Source organism: Dicentrarchus labrax, unplaced genomic scaffold, assembly GCF_905237075.1.
Source record: "Dicentrarchus labrax unplaced genomic scaffold, dlabrax2021, whole genome shotgun sequence".
Lineage (NCBI taxonomy): Eukaryota > Metazoa > Chordata > Actinopteri > Moronidae > Dicentrarchus > Dicentrarchus labrax.
Window position 1 is genome coordinate 16,452,839 of NW_026136722.1, and position 23,933 is coordinate 16,476,771.

Genomic DNA, 23,933 nt, shown 5'->3' on the forward strand with positions numbered 1-23,933 from the left:
TTACACATCTGCCACGTTCACTGCATGTCCTACTTGGTGTCCGTAGTGATACATTTGGTTAGGGTGACACCTGCTGACAGAAGAGTTGTACTGCCTGTATCCTCTCCTACATAATATGTTCTTTTTTAGGTTTTTTATCCTAAAAGTGGCTGCCTGTCTCCCCCCCCCCACTACAGCATCAAATAATACTGGCATAAAACCACAAATCATAAGCCCTGCGAGCTGGAGCGCTGATGGGGAACTGTGTTAAAATGTTCTTGCAACAACAAAAAACAAAAGGTGGAACTACAAAGAATTAACTTCACCATCGAAGGCAGCAGGAACTGAAACTGAAGGACACCCACGTCTTTATTCGTTTGATGCAAAACAGCATAGTTTATGTATATTTCTAAGGCTTGTCAAACATGTGTCATGTTTTATAAAGTAAAATAAAAAAAAAAACATTTCTAATGAAATCATCCAGTATCATATAACATTCAGCAACCTCATCTTTTTCTGCAACGGAGTCACGAACAGCTTTATATAAAAAAAAAAAAAAAACAACAACCACAAACTGAATCTCTGAAATTGAACTGTTCTGACAAATGTAAATATTTGACTGTTTGTTGAAATCAGTTCAATGTAAATATCTTGTTTATCCAACTTTCCATCCCTCATTTCAACATGGCCCCGCTTCAACAATGCTGTCTTTTTCATGCCCTTCTCCTTCCACTTCTGTGTAGCCAGGTTGTTGCTTCTGAAACTTCCAGGAAGGCCAGTAGTTCTTGCGTCGCTATAAAAACAGAAAAACACAAACACAGAAAAATTATGTTTTAATGCGGACATAAGTAACTACAGTCTGGCTCTCGTCCGGGCCGGATGCACTCACCTGGATGAGGTAAAGCGGCGATGCAGTAGTAGGATGGTAGTTGATGTAAAGAGCGACAAGTATCAGAGCCAGAAGTAACACCAGCGCAGCGGCTATACCGGCTATCACTCCTGTGTTAGCCAGCCCTTCACTCTTGGTTGAAGAGTCTGCCTTCACATCTGTTTTAAAGATGAAACCCCCATAATTATATCCCTTCATAAAACCATAATGACTCTTACAAGTGTTAACTCACCTTTGCCAGTGTTAAATATATGACGTTTGGTCTCATCTGAAATAAAATAGAAAGCAGTCATTTCCACTTGTTTCACTGAGCAACAAAATGTGCCCTTACGGCCAAAGTACATTATAAAGCCCTGTAAAGTAGCTCAGCCTCACCGTAGCTTTCGCAGCCTTTCTGTAGAGGAGTTAAAGAGGTCACGTCCTCGATCTCTGGTGTGATAGAGGAATCGGTGGAGCTGTCGGCCCTGGTGTAATCCTCACAGGTTGCATCTTTGCTCTGCCCGTATACAATATAACAGATGCATGAGTACTAGCAGTGGCAAGTAAGCAGACATTCATCCTTGATATCCAGCAATACCTCGTCTGAACAGGCATAGTCCAACCATTCTTGTCTGTGTCTATCCATGCCATCTGAACACCTAAAACACACAAGATGGGAATATTTATAAGGGTTAAAGCTGCACTGTCTCAACATTTGGGCTAATGTAATGTCCCGCTCACCTCTGGAGTACATTGCACCAGCTGCAACCAGAGGTTAGGTTGGATGTGAGGCAGAGCTCACAGCTGTCGTGTTGCAGGCAAGCTGAACGGACAGACAGGGACTTGTTTGAGTGTTGGTTTAATACATTGAACATTTGAAACTTATCCTTTGATGTCTTTCTATTATTTATCATGCATATGGATTGACCGCTTACTTGGCAGTGCAGTGAACTCCACAGCAGAAAAGCTGGTGATCTTTGTAGTGTCTACCTGAACCCGATGGTACTCGTAAATCGTCCGCTGTTGGTCATCTAGGTTAGAGATGTCACAGGGTTAAACACCTGAAGACTGTCTGAACACTGAGTATGACTTTTTGGGGGTGGTGGTGCAATACATAAGTGGAAAAGCATAAAACATCATTGCTGACCTGGTGATTTAGCAGAAGGTGACGTGACCATGAAGGCATCAGACAAACCGACTGTCACGGGATGCTCAGCCGAACTGATCACATCGAATGGCAGAGGTATCTGATAAACACACAAAAAGAGGGATCACTTATACAGTGCCTGGTGGTGTGCAGTTTGAGTGTTTTTTTTTTTTTTATGAAATGGCTTTCCATAATAAGGAAGAGAACAGGTGCACAAAGCAGAGGTAAATCTCACATCTCGATAGCTGAACGTGATGGTTCCTGTTTTGTAAAGCGCAGCCTGAAATGTAAACGCTCCCTCTGACTCTTTTCCTTGGAGTCTGACCCGCTCCCACTGCACCACAAACACCTCACCTGAAGACAGTGAATGTCAAACAAGAGTCAGACAAGCAGTCAGACAATACGAGAAACCAGAACAAGCTCGTGCGGTACCTTACCATTATCCAGGTATTGTACAGTGGAATCTTTGGAGAAGCTGGGGTCAAAATTAGCCATTAGAGGGGCGATGTACTGTGTTGCGGTCAACATACGGTGAGCAATGTCCCCCATGAAGATAAACCCTGAAAAAAAAGGCCAGATGGTAAAAAAAAAAATAAGGAAGACTTGTTACCTTGCAAAACACTTTCCTGCTTTGAACATTTACAGGAAAGGTCACTCGAACATCTGCTATAAAATCAAAAAGTACCTCCTGTTGCTATGGTAATCTGCCTCAGGTAATGTCCATAAAAAGGAAAGTCAAACGACAGGGCAACCCTCTGCAAAGAAAGATAGATAGAGAGGGAATGAGATGTTTTAATACAGATTTATATGTCATTTTAAAGTCAACTAAATCCGCAGTTCACATAATGCAGCCTCTTGTTTTGAGGTTATGTTTTGGGTTGCTCTTAAAGGAGGAGGAAGAGAAAGAGCCAGTTTGTACTGCTCTGAGATGGAATAAGGAGGCTGGTAATGCTTCCTTGAAAAAAGCTATGTTTTGTTTAATTTCTCTTATTGAAAGGTCATTTTTATACATTTTAGAATACAAAACTTGCTCACTGACTAATGCCACCACCTGTATGTGCAGTCAATCTATTTATGATCAGCAGTTTCCTGCAATACACCTTCAACGCATTTACATTCTGTTGTTAGCTCTCTATACATAGTAGTTTTCTTTGGTGGTGGCGGAGTCCACCATTGTCCTACTCCATTCAAATTGCCTACCAACATAGGAGGGATTAAGCACTCCATTGTCAGCATTCAACCATTGAAGCTCTATAATGCTGACTTGGTTGACTCATTCATTACTGTCAGTTGGAGAAATCAATGTAAACTCTGACTGTGTGGTACTTAAACATAAATGAGAGGACACCCAGATTTGAACCAGGGACCTCTTGATCTGCAGTTAAATGCTCTACCACTGAGCTATATTCCCACCATTTTTCATCCTCTTATAAATATAAATTGTTTACACAGCACTTACGTACACTAGCAGGCTGCACTTCGGCCTTTACAAGCAGCCGATCTGCAATAAACATTTCTCTCAGCATGCAGTCTGATGTAACTATTTTGCAAAAATCTTAAAACATAGACACAACTTGGCTGTGTAGGAGCGGGTCATTGAGGTTACTGGGTGTGAACTTGTAAACAGATATTCTGCTAAATAACTGAGACCCACAACGCCATGATTAAATTCTAAGAATCAACAGTATCGGTCTCAAGATCTGTAGAGCAACTGGGAAAAACCAACCCTGCTGTGACCAGTGATAAAGATAATTACCCTCGAGTGCAGCTTTAGCTGTATCATAATATACTAAAGACACCTGTCTTTTGATTTCCCAAACTGCAAGGACATTTTTCTTCTTAGCTTCATCCATTTACAGTCTGAGATAAGAACTGATGCTTCCTTCAACTGCTGCTTCTCCAGCTATAGCTGTAACCTGGATTGGATGTTTCTATACAGCCAAAGTACTCTGTTTTCCACCTGGAGTTTTCCTTTCCTGTGCCTGATCCACCACATCTTTTCCATATTGAAGTGAGCTGTATAACACAGGTCCCAGATGTTAGACAATAGAGGTCAAGACTGGGCAGGTGCTGACAGCCTCTGGCAGGCCTGTAGCTCTTGGCATGTACCAACAGTCCCTGAGCTCCCCTAGCAGTGTTACCTTATGTTACAGACTGAACTTCCTGAATGTAAGGGCAACATTTCAGGATATTCTCCTTTGACAAATGCAGAGACTTTTAGTTGCAGCACTGCTGAGTGCATGGATTTCACAAGGGATATAGAAATAATGAGTATTGGATGTTTTTTTTTTTCTCTATGTCAATCATCAATTCATTGATTCAGTAAATACTCATTGCTCAGCTTAATTACCCTGTTCTGTCAATGACCATTTTAGAGAATGATAGACTACTTCAAAGACATACTGCATGGCATTGCAGGTAGGGGGCAACCAGAGTTGAACTGGGGACCTCTTTATCTGCAGTCAAATGCTCTACCACTGAGCTATACCCCCTCTGTACAGAACAGAAAGTTCCCATTGCTTATTGGTAAATGTTTCTAAATGACTGACAAATATAAGAGAGCAGGGTATTCATCAGTATGTTTTTAATGCCATAAGTTAACACTTTAAGCCTTTCTTTTTGTGGCACAGGGGGCACCCAGATTTGAGCTAGGGACCTCTTGTACTGCAGTCAAATGCTCTATCACTGAGCTATACCCCCTTACATTTTAAGCTGTTTCCCATTGCTTGTTGGTAAATGTTTCTAAATAACTAACAAATAAAAGAACAATAAGTTTTTAGTGCCATAGGGGAAAACTTTAAGCATCTCCCTTTGTGACACAGGGGGCACCCAGAGTTGAACTGGGGACCTCTTGATCTGCAGTCAAATGCTCTACCACTGAGCTATACCCCCTTACATTTTAAGCTTTTTTCCATTGCTTGTTGGTAAATGTTTCTAAATAACTAACAAATAAAAGAACAATAAGTTTTTAGTGCCATAGGGGAAAACTTTAAGCATCTCCCTTTGTGACACAGGGGGCACCCAGAGTTGAACTGGGGACCTCTTGATCTGCAGTCAAATGCTCTACCACTGAGCTATACCCCCTCTATGCATGAATGCTTTCCCATTGTTTTTTGATAAACATTTTGTATTTGTAACTTACAAATAAAAGAATAGAGTATACTTGCTGATATGTTTTAGTGTCGTAAAGGAAACATTGGTGCACATATCACCTTTTTACACAATAATAGATTAATAGGGCAAATGGGAAAACCAACCCTGCTGTGACCAGTGATAAAAAGAATTAGCCTCGAGTGCAGCTTTAGCTGTATCATAATATACTAAAGACACCTGTCTTTTGATTTCACAAACTGCAAGGACATTTTTCTTTTTAGCTTCATCCATTTATAGTCTGAGATAAGAAGTGCTGCTTTTCCAGCTATACGTGTAACCTTGGATGTTTCTATAGAGCCAAAGTTTTTCACCTGGAGTTTTCCTTTCCTGTGCCTGATCCACCACATCTTCCCATATTGAAGTGAGCTGTATGTACTGTATGACACAGGTCCCAGATGTTAGACATTAGAGGTCAAGTCTCTAAGACCACTATAAAGAGGTACTGTGCAACATTGCAGGTAGGGGGTACCCAGAGTTGAACTGGGGACCTCTTGATCTGCAGTCAAATGCTCTATTACTGAGATATACCCCCTCTGTACAGAAAGTGCCCATTGCTTATTGGTAAATGTTTCTAAATGACTGACAAATATAAGAGAGCAGGGTATTCATCAGTATGTTTTTAGTGCCATAAGGGAACGCTTTAAGCCTTTCTCTTTGTGGCACAGGGGGCACCCAGATTTGAACTAGGGACCTCTTGAACTGCAGTCAAATGCTCTACCACTGAGCTATACCCCCTTACATTTTAAGCTTTTTTCCATTGCTTGTTGGTAAATGTTTCTAAATAACTAACAAATAAAAGAACAATAAGTTTTTAGTGCCATAGGGGAAAACTTTAAGCATCTCCCTTTGTGACACAGGGGGCACCCAGAGTTGAACTGAGGACCTCTTGATCTGCAGTCAAATGCTCTACCACTGAGCTATACCCCCTCTATGTATGAATGCTTTCCCATTGCCTTTTGGTAAACATTTTGTATTTGTAACTAACAAATAAAAGAATAGAGTATACTTGCTGATATGTTTTAGTGTCGTAAAGGAAACATTGGTGCACATATCACCTTTTTACACAATAATAGATTAATAGGGCAAATGGGAAAACCAACCCTGCTGTGACCAGTGATAAAAAAAATTAGCCTCGAGTGCAGCTTTAGCTGTATCATAATATACTAAAGACACCTGTCTTTTGATTTCACAAACTGCAAGGACATTTTTCTTCTTAGCTTCATCCATTTATAGTCTGAGATAAGAAGTGCTGCTTTTCCAGCTATACGTGTAACATTGGATGTTTCTATAGAGCCAAAGTTTTTCACCTGGAGTTTTCCTTTCCTGTGCCTGATCCACCACATCTTCCCATATTGAAGTGAGCTGTATGTACTGTATGACACAGGTCCCAGATGTTAGACATTAGAGGTCAAGTCTCTAAGACCACTATAAAGCCGTACTGTGCAACATTGTAGGTAGGGGGCACCCAGAGTTGAACTGGGGACCTCTTGATCTGCAGTCAAATGCTCTACCACTGAGCTATACCCCCTTGCACATGAGCAATTTCCCATTGCTTATTGGTAAATGTTTCTAAATAACTGACAAATAAATGATCAGAGTATATTTGCTGATATGGTTTTAGTGCCATAAGGGAAAGATTGGTGTACATATTATATTTTTACACATAAGGTAAAGAATTAAACTTAACTCCTTGTTGCACAGGGAGCACCCAGAGTTGAACTGGGGACCTCTTGATCTGCAGTCAAATGCTCTACCACTGAGCTATACTCCCTGTAACAGTGGTCTCCCAATTCTGACATTCTGGCAAACAACCATTTTGAATTATGGCTTTGAGGCTTTCCTCCTGTGACAGATGAAGACTCAGTTAGTGTCTGGTTTGTAACTGCTGCAATGTTGGACTCGCTCACCAAGAACACAGGAAAAAGAGAGTTTAAGAGCATTAAGATTTCCTGGCTTCCATTATAATCCACATTTGGAAACATCCCATCCCATCCCATACACTTGCATGTGCAGTCAAATGCTCTACAATTGAGATTTGCTCTACAATTGAGATTTACCCCTTAAGAATATAGAATATAATAAAGACAAAACCAAAAACAATAAGAGAGTACAGGTATCTATTTAAGTGCGTGTATTTTTGTTTGTGTGAGACTTACCACAGCCTGCTTGTATGAATTTGACAGAATGCCATGGACTCTAACTTGGCCATGCTGGATGTCACTCATGTCTACCCATAGTTCCTGTGTGCGCTGGTCTTCTGGGCCAAAGCAACGCCATGTGTAATACTTGCCAGAGTCCTCCTTTCAGACAGAAAAAACACAGCGGACCAGAGGTTGTAATGGTGTGACTGTGTTCAGAGAGTGTGTCATATAGGCACCAAGGGTTCACTCTGCACATGGTTAAACCCATATGCTGTCATATACTTCTGAGTATAAAGAGTAAATTATACTTTCCAGAAGAGGGCAGTGTTAAACTCCAACTAAAACAAATGGAACACGTGAAAAGCCAAAAACATAATAAATGCCACAAGACATTATGGTCACTGTGGTGCAGGACTCACCACCATGTGTGTCATGTTGTCTGGCAGGGTGTCGATGGTGAGTCCTCCACCCAGGACCGCCCTGCTCATCCTAACGTGGCCTGAAGTCGACCTCTGAGCTCTGTGAGGATGACTGCCACCTCCGGTTGACTCTTCATGTGGCTGTGAGATCACACTGTACCAATTTTCTGTCCAAAATAATGAAAATCAGGTTATTATGTTGAGTTGATCATTATGGGATGTGATGATATAAGCACTCTTTCTAACATGTCAGCTGACGCATTTCAAATGCTAAACCCACTGATTCCCGCACCCTCATTTCAATATAAAAAGAGCCTGGCAGCAGTACCACATTGTGTCGGGAAGCATTTCCGATGCCAGTTTTATTCAGACTCTTGAATAAATGGTAAATGATGTTTACAGTTGCGGCTCAGTTCTCAGCCAATCATCCAAATGAGAAAATAAAATGTGCTTTTCTTAGCCTTGTCAGTTAAAGCCATTGTTGAATGAAGACAAAAACAATACAAATAACATTTAGTGATGCTCGGAAGGAGCTGTCAAACCATGCAAACAATGTAAACCATATTTGGTAAGCAAACTGGGGTAGGTATACTTTGTTTCAAAGTTTTGGGTGTTTTAATTGATGGCTTGTCTTTTCCTTCAAGCCACATATTCCTAGCTGATGTTAGGAGTTTATTTTACTGCAGTGCCACAGTGGTTTCCTATTGAGTGTAGAAAATGTATGTCTGCTGGTTTATTTAGATGTGGACTTGGACATCTTTGTCCTTGTGCAACCTCAGTCTGATACAGCTGTACATTTGGAGCATTACAGGGAAAAATGTCTTGACTGAGCTCCCAAGAGTAATTTCTGTTGTTGGTAGTCAAATCACAGGCAAGTTATATGTTACAGTCTGCAGAAATGTACATCTAAGGAACTGGTTGTGAGTTTAATTCAGCTGATTGATAAATAATGAATCTATTAAATAATTATTAAATATTTTCCTTGTTGTTTCATGGTAAGTATGCTGTTGTGTACTTTCTTTTTATGTGCATACCACTTTTTTTTTTAAACACTTGCAGTGTTGTCTTGTGTAAAATATAATGATCAAAGAATTCACAATTAATAAATTATGCAAGGAAGGCTGAAATTTTAGCAAGATTAAAAAATATATTCGGCTTCCACAAAACAAATCTGCTCCGTTCTGTGAAACGAAGGCAAAAACAAGTTTGCTTTTAGTATCCAGAGTTTACTGTTGTGTAGAAAAATGTCCACTCAATCAATGGTCGTCTGTTTCCACAAGATTGTTGATAAAAGAGATTAAGTGTGCGTTTAAAAAACTGTGAAGACTATGTAATGAGACACAAATGTATGGTAGACACATGGCAAGAACTATCCATTGTTTTCAAGATGAACAAAAAGGCATGCATAAATTGAAGTGACCTTATTTTGGAGATCCTGCAGCCAATAATGAACATTCAGACCTCAGTTTGACATGACTCCCAAATTTCTGGCAGCCTGTTTAATGTTTATTTCCAGGTTGCCAAGGTAGCATCATAACATACATTTATAAGGGGGAATTTTGCCAGATAATACTCAAGGACAGTGATTCCCAGCCAGGGGGTCGTGAAAGCTTCATGGAGGCCTTATTGATGTTAACGCGTATAAGGAAACTAAACGAAAATTTACAAAGTAGGCCAATATCGCAGCATTTGGTTCACTTCTGTGAAGAAAAGTAAATGTAATGTAAATTGTTTAATAAAACAATGGCCAAGCACCAGGGACAAGAACACACTTAAAGAAGCCTAGTAAGTCTGCATGATTGTTAAAATGATTAAATAATATAATACAGACAGAAAATTGTGCAATATCTGCTCATAATTCAGCCAAATCACTTGTTTTACACAAACTTATTGCAGTTACTGAGTTCACTATTCTATCACTGTCACTAATAGTATACAGTTTTAAATGTGACATGAAATATCTGTAAAAAATGTCACTTAAGTCGGGGTCGTCAGTTTACTTAATGGTAGAAAAAGTTGGGAGATAGAGGATGACACGCAGCAAAGGGCCACGGGTCGGAGCCATGGCTGCTGCAACAAGGACGCAGTCTCAGTACATGGGGCTCCACGAGGTAGATACAATATATATATATATATATATATATAATTTGTAAACTCTGAAGACCTGAGAACAAGCTGTATTCACAGAGTATTCACTCTCTGATAAACAGCCGTTAGAAAAGGCCAGTTAAAACAACCAAAGAGCGAATTGACCAATGACAAAAAACTATGAATTTTTGAAAGGAAAAAGAAGAATAAGATTATTATTATTATTATTATTATTATTATTATTATTAAGTATGTATGATTGTAAAAAAACAAAAACAAAATACAGACAGTATTTACAGGAAAAAATCTTCCAAATCGCTCGTTTTACACAAACATCCTGCAGTTATTGTGTTTGTTGTACAAATCATCAGTTGTTCTGATAATATTGTTAAGCATTAAAATATAATACTTTTTTTTCTTTTTTTAAATCCATAAAATATGTCACTGGGGGTCATCAGTTTACTCAAAAAAGGGGGGAACTACTTCTTTAGGGGCCCTTGTCTTTTGTGGAACATTACGCTGACTGATCGGCGGTTACGTCCTCTTTTACGTACGTTACGCGGTGACGTCACGCCGCAGCCTTGTATAAATACCCCGCAACGGGCGCCCTACCGTTCGCGGGGTGTCTCCTCTAACCCTAAATCAGGGCGGCCTCCTGTACTGATCGTTCGCTGTTTTTTTTCCCTCCTCTCTGGCTTTCAGCGAACTACAGGAGGCGTGTTAGAGATGGCCGTTGGGAGCGTTTACGAACAACAAGAGAGATTTAAATTAAATTTAAAAGAAAAAAGCCGAGAGGATCACTCCGCCGTGTTCAGTGTCCCGGTCAGGAAGCACCGAGATCCTCCCGCCGCGGTTAGCTCGGCTGCCGCGAAGAGTTCGTCTCTGCTGCTCCGGTGTCTTCCTGTCGGGATCGTACTTTATTACATTGTAAAGCAACTGAGCAGAGTAAACCTGAGCACGGTGACTCTGCCGGACCCTCCCCGTGGTCTGGCTGGGAAGCCTAAGCTCAAACATTTGTTAACTTTTCACTTTAATCCGTTATTTGTTTGCGTGCTAACCGCTAGCTTTAACTTTAGCATTATTATTAGCATTAGCACCGCCCCCCCCCCTCAACCAGAGGCTTGTATCTGTGTGGTAACTCCAGTATTCTGCCTTTAAAACTACTTTAACAACTAAATAAAGAAGATTAAGGATTAAGTGGAAGTTGGTGAAGTTCTTGTTTTGTTTGTTTGTAACTTCAAGTAATAAACAGGCATCATCAGTGGTTGCTAAGCTATACACAACAACAACAACTCCATCCAAGTAGCTTATGTTCACAGAAAAGAGAGATAAAAGTAAAAATTGACCTTTAAAATAGAAGTTAAGTCAGCTTAAAGGTGGCTTAAATATATATAGTTTAAAATCTTGAGGTAATTCTCTTTTTCAAGTTGTTTTTAAGGATTTAAATTTGTCTTTGCTAAATGCCACAAAGCTTGCAGCAACTTTAAAATCTACATGTGGATGTAAAATTAAAAAGTTAAAAGAGCAACTCTTAAATATTTTAGCTAAATGTGGGCCAGTAGTGTGCCGCTAGACTTTAAAAATAAGCAATACGCCGCTGCTAGTAAACATGTTTTAACTTTATGCCTCCGTACAAAGTGGAATTCAGCCTCCAGTTCACATTTTAGACGCTATAGTTTTACTTATTTTTTTAGTTTTAGAAGCATTTTACATGAAAACAAACGACACGCTTTGACCGGTGCCATGTTATTCCACTGAGCTGGGAGCTGGAGCCACCTGTGTCCAGCTCTCTAACCTCACACACCTGATTCAGATCAACTGTAATGTCATCCCAACTCCCATGCAGCGCATTAGTGTTGTGTGTCCACATCATGAAACACACCAGGTTATTTAAATTTGGAAAGTATTTGCTTGTGCAATGTCTGAAAACTCTGCCAGCACAGATTTCTTACTTGGTTTTGAGTGCTTAAAAAATAGATAAAACGTCTCAGAGTGAGAGGGTAACGACGTTTACATTCAATAAAATGTTTGTGATAAAGCCGGATGTTGAGGTTTGCAAAAACCTCATGAGTTTATAATTAACTTCCTACAGGGGACCAGGGGTGTGGCTCACCGGGGTGTGAAAAATGTGTCCAACCACATTAAAATACAAAGTGTATTCTACTTTATTCGTCTCAAAATGGACATGAAAGGACTTATTTTTCAGGTTCAGTTCAACCGGACTGACCTGCCACCTGAAACAGGCAACTAAATTCAGACGTAAAGACGTTTTAAACATGTTTTCAAGCCTAAAAAAAAGTCAGAGCTTGCAGGCAGACCTCCCACTCCCTCTCCCACGTTTACTAGCACATGTTAATGAGAAAAGTAAATGACTAGAACTTAATCCTCCTTCTTCTTTGCAGTTTAACAGATGTTCATTGTTAAACAGAAAGTAGTTTAACCAGGGAGCCTCGGGCTCAATAAGGCATTTAACCTAACAAACACACACATTTATCTGACATATTTAGCTTCTAAACACGTTCTTATGGGTGCCAGTACCCAGTGCAGCTCCTCTTATGCCAGTGAAAGTTGACATTGGTTTGGATCCTGAGTGTGGGAGGGAAAACGCAGGCCTGGTTTGGTCCCTCAGCCTTGTCCTGTGCCAAACCCCCAGAGTTCAGACTCTGTGGGACTTTGGCTAAAACACCACTCACACAATTATAACACTGATTTCTTCCACAGCCATGCGTCACTTCACCAGTTTCTGAAGTGACAGCTCAAATGTCTTGACCTCACGGGGGAGCTTATTGTATTTGTTCATCAGAGTGTTTCTCACTCCGCCTCTTTGATTCAATTAAGTGGTGCGTCAATGCATTCGTGGCAGCTTGTATGTTAAAACCTAGATGTGTGATTGCCGAGCACCGGATCCGCCCTGTTATGGCATCTTATGAGGTAAGAGGAGGATTGGTGTTCGCAGTTGTTGAGGTCTGCAGTGCAGCAGATAAACATTATTCTGGTTTATAAAAGCAGGGAGGGGTGCAGACGCTCAATATGAAGTTGAGGCTTATAATGTCTATCTCAGGTCATCGCTCCAGTAGAGTATTGAAATCGCTGGCAGATTACCAAAACAGTGAGATGGGGAGTCGTATTGTCTCGGCTGTCCAGGAGAAACTGACAAAAACTCCCCTCTCCACTTATCTATTTCCAATTATTCACTGGATTTCACATATTCTGAGATCTTATTACACTTATCACACAACATATAGCATTAAGAATAAATAAAGAAAATGATACTAGGGGTTTTATTGTGTGTGAAAACTCACCATTCTGAAATTCTTGATTGATTTTCAGGGTAGAAACATGAACAACACTAATCTTATTGTAAAATTGAACATTTGGTTGCTTCTGAAATACATATTGATACCTTAAAGTCAGTAATGGCCTTATGATTACATGAACAATTAGTTTCCCCACCATTTACACCTATTTGTAGTCTTTAGAATTGAGATAAAACTTCTTAACTTTACTTTAACTTCTACTTTTGACTGATTTAAATGGTGATTTGATATTTAGAAGTTTTCAAACACATATCTAAACATACAGCTAACAGTCTGTATATGGTCCACACACTGCACATTTTCTTTCATAAGTTCCTGTGTATATGATTAAATACCCCCCCCTCCAAACAAATCCAGCGGGAGAGGATTGCAACAGAATACCTAAGTGGTGAACCAATATCAAGATGGGCCTTCATTTGTTTTGCACGTGTTGCTCATCTTTTAGGAAAAGAACAGGGAGCTGCCTCAGCTAAAGCCTGAGAATAGATTATGGATTTTCTCCCTGAGCGCAGCAGCCTGTGCCAGTCTAGAAATGTCGCTGATGAGTCAGAAAGTGACAAAGTTGGTGGTTTGTTAAAGCGGCGCTTGGTCAAGAACCCAGATTCAGTATGTTTGTCTCAGGGTGTAAATGCTCTCAAACATTTTGAGGCAAAGTATACGTGAAAGACCCGGTAATGTAAACCAGGAACCACTTATATTTTCTCAAATATCTGCAATGAAAGGGCAGATGTTTTGTACAGAAAACTGACCTCTGCCCACTCTTTTAGGAGCTACCAAGCCACGACATTTAGCTGCCTTTTTCTGTGAGCGGTCAGCTCGGAGCGGTCTGAGAGAACACGCCCTTCCTGAGCAGAGGCTGGAGGAGCTGGCACGAATTCCTCAACATCACCCACAATAAACATGTATAGTTAATTTCAAGGCGTGTGGTTGAATTGCAGATGGTGCAATTCTTTAGTTACATTCCCCTGAAAAATAGTTTCATCCAGACAATCAGGCCACTTCTGGTCTTGGAGATTTAAAGTAAAGAAATATTGTTTAGCTGAACTCCTCGACCTTCTTTATTAAATAGCTGAAAAGCTAATAAGGTGGTACATGTCTTTGTATGTACTTTGGCCGGTAAGTGAGCTGCTGACATACAGCAACAATTACTGTGGTAGTAATGCTTTGAGAGGCGCCTCCTTTAATAAATAACACACAGTTAAGAAATGACAAATTTGATTTATAACATCCCTAAGAGGGTGCAACAAAGTTACATTTCACAATAAAACTATTAAGACTTTCCAATTTTGGTCAAGTCATGTTAAGAGAGTGCACTGATTGCCTCATTTTTTTCCCCCCTGTTATGGTGAAAACAAATCTCTCCACGGAAGAGGTAAAAACCTTATTTGCTTATCTTTTCATAGTTTGATAAGAGAATTTCAATGAAGTAGACAGAGTTCGAGCCAAAACGATTTCCCATACAAACGCTGTTCACAATTACAACATAATCCAAAGAACAAGTTGCTCAGCTGCTGGCAGACAACAGTTCTTGCTCTTTTATTTTTCCTAAAACACAAGCATGCTTTGCTTTCACAAAGTCAAATTGCACATGACTTTTATAAAATACGAGTCGAGCTGGGATCCACAGACAATAACAACCTATCTTTGATTCAATCTTACAAAACAATCTTCTTCGCTTTGCTTCTCATTCTTCCAGTCCATGCTTCGCTCCAACATGTCTGGCTCAGCTTCAGGCCATTTCTTAAGAAAACTTCTCAGCAGGACGGAAGACAAGAGGCCAAACGGTGAGGTCATTGCCGGGTACACAATTCATTTTCAGCTCAGGGCTCTGTGTTTATACAGTCTGGTTCAGTTGGTGTGGATGGCTCTCTCAGGACCAAAGTCGTTTTTTAAAAACAGAGTAGTATTTAATGTAGAGTGACAAGGCAGATAAGAGCAAATTAGGCACAGGAAGGGAGGATATGCTGGGTTAACACCGACAGCTGACCCCTTTTGTCTCAAGCACAAATCTGAGCACCTCCTGCCTCATCTGTGATGTTGTGTTATCTGCAACATATTCCCCCAGTGCAGAAGAGCTCTCCTGAATATTACTAAAATGAAAAAAAAAAAAAAGACTAATATTAAATTTAATATTGAATCTCTGTAGACAGCTGATAAGTTGAGTGTGGCGGCCGCAGAGGAGTTTGTAGAGAGTGAGCAGTAAAACTCCTCGGATCTATAAATGATTTATTATGAATGTCCCTAACACACCTCCTGCATATCACTTAAAAAAACATATCACAAATCCACTCTCCTCAAAAACCTCCTACAATTTTCTGTCTAGCAGGGAGGCCAGAAGAAAAACAAAGTCTATATCTAATTTTAAACCTGAGACAGGCTGTTTGTGGGTTGTTGTTTAGACTCACTCGCATGCTTGTGGACGAGGGTATTTTTATTGTACACTTTATTGTAAACTAGGTCATTCACTTGTTGTGCGTAAAATTGAAAAGGGCATGGCATGCCCATTTGCCGTACCATAAAGAGTCCTACTGAAGTTTTGTGGTTTTATTGTGAGTTAAAATAGAAACAGTAGCACACACAAAGTGAATATACATAATATATATATATATAGGATTAATTAATAAGAATATTCCTTTGACTCAAGAACAAATGGCTGTGACTGGAAAATTATGTTGCATCCAGAGTTCAGTTGCACAAACCAATTGAACAAAAGATAAAAAAAACCTGTGAACTTAAAGCACCTGTGTGACTTTAAAGACCAGACAGGAGGCTGAGAGCACAGATGGAAATATTAACAACTCACCTGTTTGCTGTTGAACCCAAACTCTTGCCAGCTCGGTTTGGGAGAGACAGAGGAACAGCATCACCAAGCTGAAACACATGTTGGGCAGCAAAAAGACAAAAAAAAAAAAAAAAGAAAACCCAAAAAATTTAAATTACAAAAAGAACCACAGCTTCGTCTCAGCTCCTCTCTTCTTCCTCCTCCTCTTCTTCTCTGTGCAAGAACTGTTTTGTCTGATTCCCACTTCCACTCGTCACTCTCTTTCCTTTTTCTCTGAATCTCTAAGCTCCCTGCACACACACACACACACACACACACACACACACACACACACACACACACACACACACACCACCCTGTTTCTAACTACACCCTTTCTCTCTTCCTCATTGCCTGTTCATCCGTTGCCATGGTGATTACAAAAGACACAAGGATCAGCTGATGAGGCTTTGGAGCACACATTAAAAAGACCTGCACACTGACTTATCATCAGTCTATTTTCTAAAATGATGCCTCCAGTGTAGTTTCCCTTTTGGATCCCAGCTAACATCTCTCCCATCATTCTGAGAGCTAAAGGTATAAATAGGACCATCCGCCGTACTGTAGCGCATGGCGCCTCCCTCTGTCCAAACCAGCTGCAGGGACAGTGAGAAATCTGACAACTGAGATTAGACATGGTGATCATGATGCATACAATGCCAGGCCTGGAATCTGTGCAAGTTATGATATTACACATTCCACAGGGAAGTCTTGTTTATGACTCCTTAAAACAGTGTGTCTCTATTCTAACAACAACATCCTTTTGTGGGCCACATGGAACAAAAAAAAAGTCTCTTTGTTGCAGATTAATTTCCAGTGGTTTTGTAAAAAAAAAAGCCTTGTTTTTTGTTTTTATGGCATGTAAAACTGACAAAAAAGCGAGCTTTGTAACGAGCACTGTGGCTGACTCCACCACCTCTCTTAACCACAGCTTTCATCATTTTTTTCCTATCTGCTACAAGAGCAAACACGAAATCCCTGGCAAAGAAAATGGCAGCTGAGCGTTTATTGGATTCACAGCTGGAAAGGCAATCAGTACCCTGTCCTATAATGCACACCATAAACACAGCGTACAGTGTGGATTTTCACACAGAGAGCTCATGCTGACTTTAAACAAGCATATAAACACACAGAAGTTGGAATAAGTCTCATTTTCACACATTTAATGCCTCCCTGTTGTCTGAAAGTTAAAGATGAGCGTAAAGCAAAGGGGATACAGAGAAGCATATTAGTCAGAAAATAATGTGAATAGTGACAGTTAGAAGTATATAAAATGAAAAAACAAGAACGGAAATAATAAAAATAGAAGTTTTTTCCCATTGACATGTGCATTATTCCTGTTCCTGTGTAAAACATCTGAAGTTGAAGCTAATATGAGGCCTCAACAATCTGAGTAGAAAGAAATTAATTGGTTATCTTACAAATTATATTTTTTTGCTGAGCTGCAGCAGACATAAAGACATAAAGGAATAGGTCAATATAAAGGCTCTGGAAGCCTCATATAGGCTTAAGCTAACATTTTTTTTTTTTTTTTTTACTGAATTTGCTTTAAAAAGAGATTTTTTGAATGAGCAAAGCATCTCAATCTCACATTCCAGTTGGTCCGTGTGATCTGTTGGTATCAGTATCAACCAGAACATATCATGAATGTGTCTGGGAGATAGGATTTCATCAGACATGTTTATGTTCTCTAGATCGGCTCCACTGTCAAACTGAAAACAACCCTCGAAACACCCCAGGGGATTTAGACAGAAATGAATGCATAGAGGGGAGAAAAGCTTGCAATAGCATACAATAATTCATCTCAAGTTCTTGGAAAAGGTTACATAAAATGATTTGAAAGTCCAAAAAGGCCAGGCTTCAGTGTAAACATCCAGAAGGGACATCTCCTCAGCTGGAACATGTTAACTTGATTAACCTGCCTGGGAGCCGTAGGAGTGACTCATCTATCATATTGTGCTTCATATCTTTTGCTCTCAGACTTCATTTATTCACATTTACTATATTCATACTGCAGTTCATATAGCCGCAGCTTAGTTAAATTTACTTGTGTCAGAGTATTGTCACAACCGACACAGCAACAGTGTGCTCTTTACTGCATGTGTCCAGCTCTCTGTATATAATAACTATATGTTTACTGCCATTTTTAGCTTTGATATTCTTGTTTAGCTCAGTGTAAAACACATTTCAGATCTCTGTATTGTCAGTGAAAAGGAGTATGGCTCTATGAACTTGATGATTATGAACATTAAATTCAATGATATGAAAAACACACTGGTTTTCAATTGCAATTTCAATCTGAATATTTAGAAAAATGTTGTCTCTGAAGCTTCATTGTGGATGCAACATGATTAAAATGTAAAGAAATAACATGTTTTCTAATTACACTTTAATAAAAATTTACTTTAGGCTAGTAAGTAGTTTACAGATTGATTTATTTATTCCACTGATTCCCAACCAGGGGTAGTAGTTAGCTTTGGACACACTACAAACACTCGGTTACCTCGTTTAGATAAGTGCTATACAAATAAAGTTATTATTACATGACTTTCAAAGTTAGGTGCCAAGGGGAAGGTGTACTTGGAACGACTGTCATTACAGAACAAGCAGAGAAGTGCATAAATGGTTGATGGATAGCTAATTATCCATGACTTCTAGTAGTAATGAATAAATAGATTGCCAAAAGTAATAGATAATGGTTGAAATCTTTATCTGGAGGTATTTAAAGTGGATATAATACTGTAGATTGCTTTAAGTAATGAACAAACTTGTAATAGTTAGCCTAAACCCTTAAAAAAAAAAACATTTTGTTCTACAACCTTGTATTACATAACGATAATAATACACTGTGAATGTAAACAAACCTAAACGTTTACAGTTCAAGTGTATAAGAAACTACAACCTAATGGTAAAAATGACGTCATCCCGTCGCTAGGGGGAGACTGTCTGCTGTTAGTTACAGCAACAGTACATGTAGACACAAATGTGGGCTCGTTCCTCCGCCTAGTGGTCAAAATGATTAAACAACAGTTAAATACCAACACATGTCGAACATTTAATAACAAAAAAATGTATCAGTGCTCCGCTATATAGCTACGCAATGCTATATATTATCAATACAAATGTCCGGATGAGCAAACTTTTACATCATGGGTAAATAATAGTTTCACGACAGATGTCAGCGCAAGGGGGTATAGCTCAGTGGTAGAGCATTTGACTGCAGATCAAGAGGTCCCCGGTTCAAATCCGGATGCCCCCTGAGGTGTATTTTTTTTTACCTCATGAAATAAATCTCCCTCCGATAGAAAGTAGATCTCAAAAGCCATATAAGGATGTTAATTCCCGCTATAAAGTTATTTTTACTCCGCATGTCTGCGTGAAGACAGGCAGAGAAATGTATATACTGCCAGGCCTTGTTGAGCAACTGTAACTGTAATTCATTATAGTTACAGAAAAAAAACTATGCATAATCACATTACAGTTACAGTTGCATCAATACTTGGCGGGAATGAGAGTGTAGGTGCAGTACTCCACCACCCTTAAATAGTATGCTGCGTATTGTTTGTTGGAACAAAGAATATTAAAGCTGCAGGATATAAAACACACCCAGCACATATTTGCAATAATAATATTTATTCAAAAACTTTACACAGTACAATACATACTTTAAAATATGACTCATAATCCTTAGCAGCTAGCTCCTTTTTCCTATTGCTGTAATAGACAGTAAATACTTCAAGAGCTTTGTTTTAAAAAAAAAAAAAAAGAAGAAATAAACATCTTTAGGTCTAACAAAAGTGTGCAGTTGTTCAGTGGCATAATACATCAACAGCTGGGAGGGAGGCCACAGGAGCAACAGCATGTGCTTACAGTTTCTTCCCAGTTACTGTGTAATCGATACGAGGCAGCTACTAAACTCACTTTGTGACTGAAAAGCTGTTTTGCAACCAGCGAGGTAAATCAAGATCGAAAGTAATCGGTGACGAGAATCGACAATCAAAGGTCATAATGAGATCATGATTGTCACACTCAGAGAGAAGTTAAAGGCCAACTCAAATTTTAATATGAGAAAACTCTTTATCTGTAAAAATAAAATATGCTCTAGTGTTCAATCTGTGATCATGTTTTTAAGATGTTGTATTATTTAAGTGAAGGCTGTAACATCTTTGGCACTCGTTCTTCAGTTCTAATGAAAAATAAAACTTGTTTAACCTCAGTGATATGAAATAAACACGGAGACCAGCGTGTAATGTGATATTACTGGTCAGGTGAGGATATTTTTTATAAACAAACAAGGTCCACCTCACCAAAACACCTCTTAACAGGGCAGTAAACATTTTCCAGTTAACCAGATTATTATTGCAATAAAATAAAAACCACAAAGCGGGTTTTTAGAAAAGTACAAAAAATCAACACCTGGAATCTGGATTGACTGATATTTGGCTGGGGAGGGGAAGCGTTCCCCCGACTGTAAAGTCATCCAGGTTCCTCTGTGGCTCATCCACCCGGAGGCTGGTGCAGACTCTCACACAGCTGGGTAAGACATACTGTAGGTGTGGCAGAGACAGGCTCTATCTCAGGCAGGCGCCATGTTCACAGGACTTTGCCCCCCTCCAAAAAAAACCTCACAGTAAAAAACACCTGACACCGTGGCCTTCACAGGGGTTGGCTCAGATTGAGGAAGTTTGACCCGCTTTGGAGCGTGCTCTAGTTTGCAACAACCCGTGACTTCATCCAGTCCAGACTGGCAGGTAGGCTGGGAGAGAGAGAAAGAAAAGAGAAGGTTATTCCAGCAGTTGATGTCTATAAAAAAAAAGGAGCTTTAAAGAGTTGACTCATTCACAATAAAGAAAGAGAGAAAGTGAGTGAGTGTGAGGTGTGTTAGACTCACCCCTCTCCTGTCAGGGCGCAACAGGCTTGGACATGCCAGGAGTGTGTTGTGATGGAGTCAAGCGTGAGGCACTGGGAGATCTCTGCCGCCGTCATCGAGCCCTTCATGTCTTGTTTGTTGGCCAGAATGAGAACAGCTGCGTTCTGAAGGTCCTAGAAGATGGGTCAGAGATTAAGCTTTCGATACCAGTTCACATTTATAGAACTGACAACATTTTCCATTGGAAACCCCACGTAAATGTCCTTCACGTCAACATTTGAGAACAAGCAACCTCAGCGGGATATTTAGACACATGTCAACACGGTGACTCACGCAGACTGAGCTGAAACTTCCTCATCACGTTGTGTCATGGGTTTATGAAAAGAAAAAAACCTATGTCGCAGTTCCTCACTCTGGGTGTATCTCAGACATCTAAAGCGTGAATAGCAGACTTGGGCCGAACAACAAAAGGGTTTTTACGTCAAAGGCCGCTTTCTATTTCTATTTCTATTTCTATAGCTGATTCTAATTAAGACATAAAACCAAATCCTGCAGTAATCTGATCTAAAGTCAAGTGATTTGTGGTAAAATAAAAAGTTAAATCTGGATCATAGGGGCTATAACTCTTATAACTATAACACACACATCTCTCAATGTTTAGTACCTCATGTAAGAGCATTCGGTGCAGCTCTTCTTTGGTCAGAGTGAGACGTTCACGGTCGGTGCTGTCCACAACCAGGATGACAATCTGAAAGAGCCACATAATTAAAGCAGTTATTAGCAGATTATCAGAGCCCAGGTTATCAGTCACTGCTGTTATGATAAGAGGGGCACATACAGACAGATATACATGTAATATAAATGATTATGCAACAGTGATAAGTAGCTTTATAATTACAGGGAGCAGGGCTGGATAATAAGAAGCCAATGTGGGTTAATGTGCACATTCTGTTTCTGTTTCTGTCTTCTTTAATATCAAAGTGCACGACTACTATCAACCATCATTTATGTATTACATTTTAAATGATCAATGCGAGGAAGCAGGATTTTCTTGTGTTTTTTTTTGGGGGGGGGGACAAAAGACAAAGAAACCTCTGCTAAACTGAAACTCAAATGTGCAGACTGGGTACTTCAGATAAAAGCATCTGCAGTCATGTTTCTGTTGTGTTCCAGTGAGGAGCTGAAGACTATAAGGCAGTGATCCATACCTCTGTGTTGCAGTAGTAAGAGTACCAGCTGGCTCGAAGGCTCTCCTGTCCTCCGATATCCCAAACCAAGAAGTGTGTGTTGCGGACGGTGATCTGCTCAACGTTGCTGCCGATGGTTGGAGATGTGTGGACGGCTTCTTTTGTCAAACTGGGCAAGTTTTAAGTTGGAAAACAAACATTTAAAATACAGATTTTTTAGTTTTATAATGACACAATTGTAGCTTCCATAAAAGTCACTTACAACTGATAGAGGATGGTTGTCTTCCCAGCATTGTCCAAACCCACAATAATGACTTTGTGCTCTGTAGGAAAGTCCAAAAAAGAGAAGTTACATTTAACCTGCACAGTGCAAACTGGATTTTGTAGGCATCATCATTTGAACACACTGTAATCTGGAGTTGCATAATTAGTTTCAATGCATTGCAAGACAGTGTACACACACACACACACACACACACACACACACACACACACACACACACACACACACACACACACACAGATAAGATAAAGACAGGTACAGGACTGTGATGTCCTGAGCAGAATTACATTCCCTGTCCACAGTGTGGTTATTACATCACTGCAGAGCAATAACAACCAGTGCAACAGTGTCAGGTACACACAGTGTCTGTCAGAGAAAGCTGAGGTTGACAGATTTACTGTCAGAATAAAAGCATGTTAATATGTAAAGTGATAAATAAAGAATATTAAAGGTTGGTGAGTGAGACTTTACATTAACATTATCATAACATATATGTGATTAAATAGCAGCTGACAAACAACATTAATTATGAAACTTTTATTATGAAAACTGTGTGTGAAATCACTGATAACATCTTACCTCTGTCACCGAACACAGCCATCATCTTGGTGAGAAGAAAGCCCATGTCAATAATAAAATGTCCAACAAGTGTGAACGCCACAGAGATCCAATTTAAAAAAGCTCCTGCTGGAACAAAACTTCAGTATCTGTGGGACGAACTCAGCTCCTCCATCTGATATCAGTTTCTGCCTCAGTGGGTGGCGCTTCTTAGAAAGAAAGTGTTTGGTATTTTTTAGACAGTGAGTCACTGGCAGAGGGTATAGTAATGGTGCGTTCAGGTGGTGTAGGATATCTACGCTCCTGGGGGGGACCATCAAGATAGTAAACACAATATATCCTCCCTTCGTGGGGACATTTTTGGAGGATGTAGTTTGATGTAGACTGTATTAATGAGCGTAATCTAATAGATATAAATGGGATCAGACACAACCGCAATAGAGATTATTGACCAAACAGAGCCATACTCAACAAAAGTCATATAAATTAAGTTTTTAAAACAGTTTGTCGACTTCTATGTTGCAATATTTCATATTTAGTGAATGGGATTAAATGCTGTATTAATGTTTTATGGTAAAAGTGCTAAATAGGTTTGTTTTGTTGTTTAAAGTTAGTCTATAGAGTCCCAAATGTAGAACTGAAACTCTAAACAAACTCTTTAAAACAAATAAACTGGCCACAACAACCCTATTTTTATTCTGATAAAGGTTTATTAAAATCAGTAAAAGACTAAAAAGACTTAAAGTGTCGATTATGATCAATTGAGAAATATAAAAATGCGTTTTAATGCTCTTCAGTGATACCATACCTGTTATTTACATCCTCACTCTATGAATTGGGTTGTCTTTTATGGGATTTTCAATTAGTTTTTTTCTAACAATATCCCTAAAAGTACAGGCTATCAGATCTATCAGGTCCAAACAAACGAAAAACAAACCAAACCACCAGCTATGAGGTTCTTCTTATATTTATATTTCCATTTATATACCTATACGTACATTTATGTTCTATAAATTGTGTTAAATATTGTAATATAAGTATTGTTTCTATTCCTTTAACATTGTGTGAGTAGAACAACTGTACTGTAACTGCAACTTCTGAC

The 23,933-nt window shown here is 39.5% G+C and overlaps 2 protein-coding genes and 9 non-coding genes across 11 annotated transcripts; 1 reads left to right on the forward strand and 10 right to left on the reverse strand.

Annotated features, from left to right (window-relative positions):
- Positions 1-309: 309 nt before the first annotated feature.
- Positions 310-16,479, reverse strand: LOC127356269 (plexin domain-containing protein 1). Its single transcript, XM_051387894.1, has 14 exons — positions 15,916-16,479; positions 7,708-7,874; positions 7,304-7,447; positions 2,680-2,749; positions 2,432-2,554; positions 2,230-2,348; positions 1,995-2,094; positions 1,783-1,878; positions 1,589-1,670; positions 1,446-1,506; positions 1,244-1,364; positions 1,101-1,136; positions 869-1,026; positions 310-772 (listed from the first exon to the last, which is right to left on the reverse strand). The coding sequence occupies exons 1-14, from the start codon at positions 15,992-15,994 to the stop codon at positions 659-661; spliced, it is 1,470 nt and encodes a 489-aa protein (XP_051243854.1). The 5' UTR covers positions 15,995-16,479; the 3' UTR covers positions 310-658.
- On the reverse strand, positions 3,334-3,405 carry trnac-gca (transfer RNA cysteine (anticodon GCA)). The gene has a single exon. It is a non-coding gene; the product is annotated as a tRNA-Cys (tRNA).
- Positions 4,415-4,486, reverse strand: trnac-gca (transfer RNA cysteine (anticodon GCA)). The gene has a single exon. It is a non-coding gene; the product is annotated as a tRNA-Cys (tRNA).
- trnac-gca (transfer RNA cysteine (anticodon GCA)) lies at positions 4,815-4,886 on the reverse strand. The gene has a single exon. It is a non-coding gene; the product is annotated as a tRNA-Cys (tRNA).
- On the reverse strand, positions 5,007-5,078 carry trnac-gca (transfer RNA cysteine (anticodon GCA)). Its single transcript has one exon. It is a non-coding gene; the product is annotated as a tRNA-Cys (tRNA).
- Positions 5,811-5,882, reverse strand: trnac-gca (transfer RNA cysteine (anticodon GCA)). Its single transcript has one exon. It is a non-coding gene; the product is annotated as a tRNA-Cys (tRNA).
- Positions 6,003-6,074, reverse strand: trnac-gca (transfer RNA cysteine (anticodon GCA)). Its single transcript has one exon. It is a non-coding gene; the product is annotated as a tRNA-Cys (tRNA).
- On the reverse strand, positions 6,604-6,675 carry trnac-gca (transfer RNA cysteine (anticodon GCA)). The gene has a single exon. It is a non-coding gene; the product is annotated as a tRNA-Cys (tRNA).
- Positions 6,847-6,918, reverse strand: trnac-gca (transfer RNA cysteine (anticodon GCA)). Its single transcript has one exon. It is a non-coding gene; the product is annotated as a tRNA-Cys (tRNA).
- Positions 16,480-19,120: 2,641 nt separating the features above from the next.
- trnac-gca (transfer RNA cysteine (anticodon GCA)) lies at positions 19,121-19,192 on the forward strand. Its single transcript has one exon. It is a non-coding gene; the product is annotated as a tRNA-Cys (tRNA).
- Positions 19,193-19,549: 357 nt separating this feature from the next.
- arl5c (ADP-ribosylation factor-like 5C) lies at positions 19,550-23,035 on the reverse strand. The gene is made up of 6 exons (XM_051387901.1): positions 22,853-23,035; positions 22,253-22,313; positions 22,012-22,159; positions 21,468-21,551; positions 20,825-20,976; positions 19,550-20,689 (listed from the first exon to the last, which is right to left on the reverse strand). The coding sequence occupies exons 1-6, from the start codon at positions 22,896-22,898 to the stop codon at positions 20,641-20,643; spliced, it is 540 nt and encodes a 179-aa protein (XP_051243861.1). The 5' UTR covers positions 22,899-23,035; the 3' UTR covers positions 19,550-20,640.
- Between the last annotated feature and the right edge of the window lie 898 nt (positions 23,036-23,933).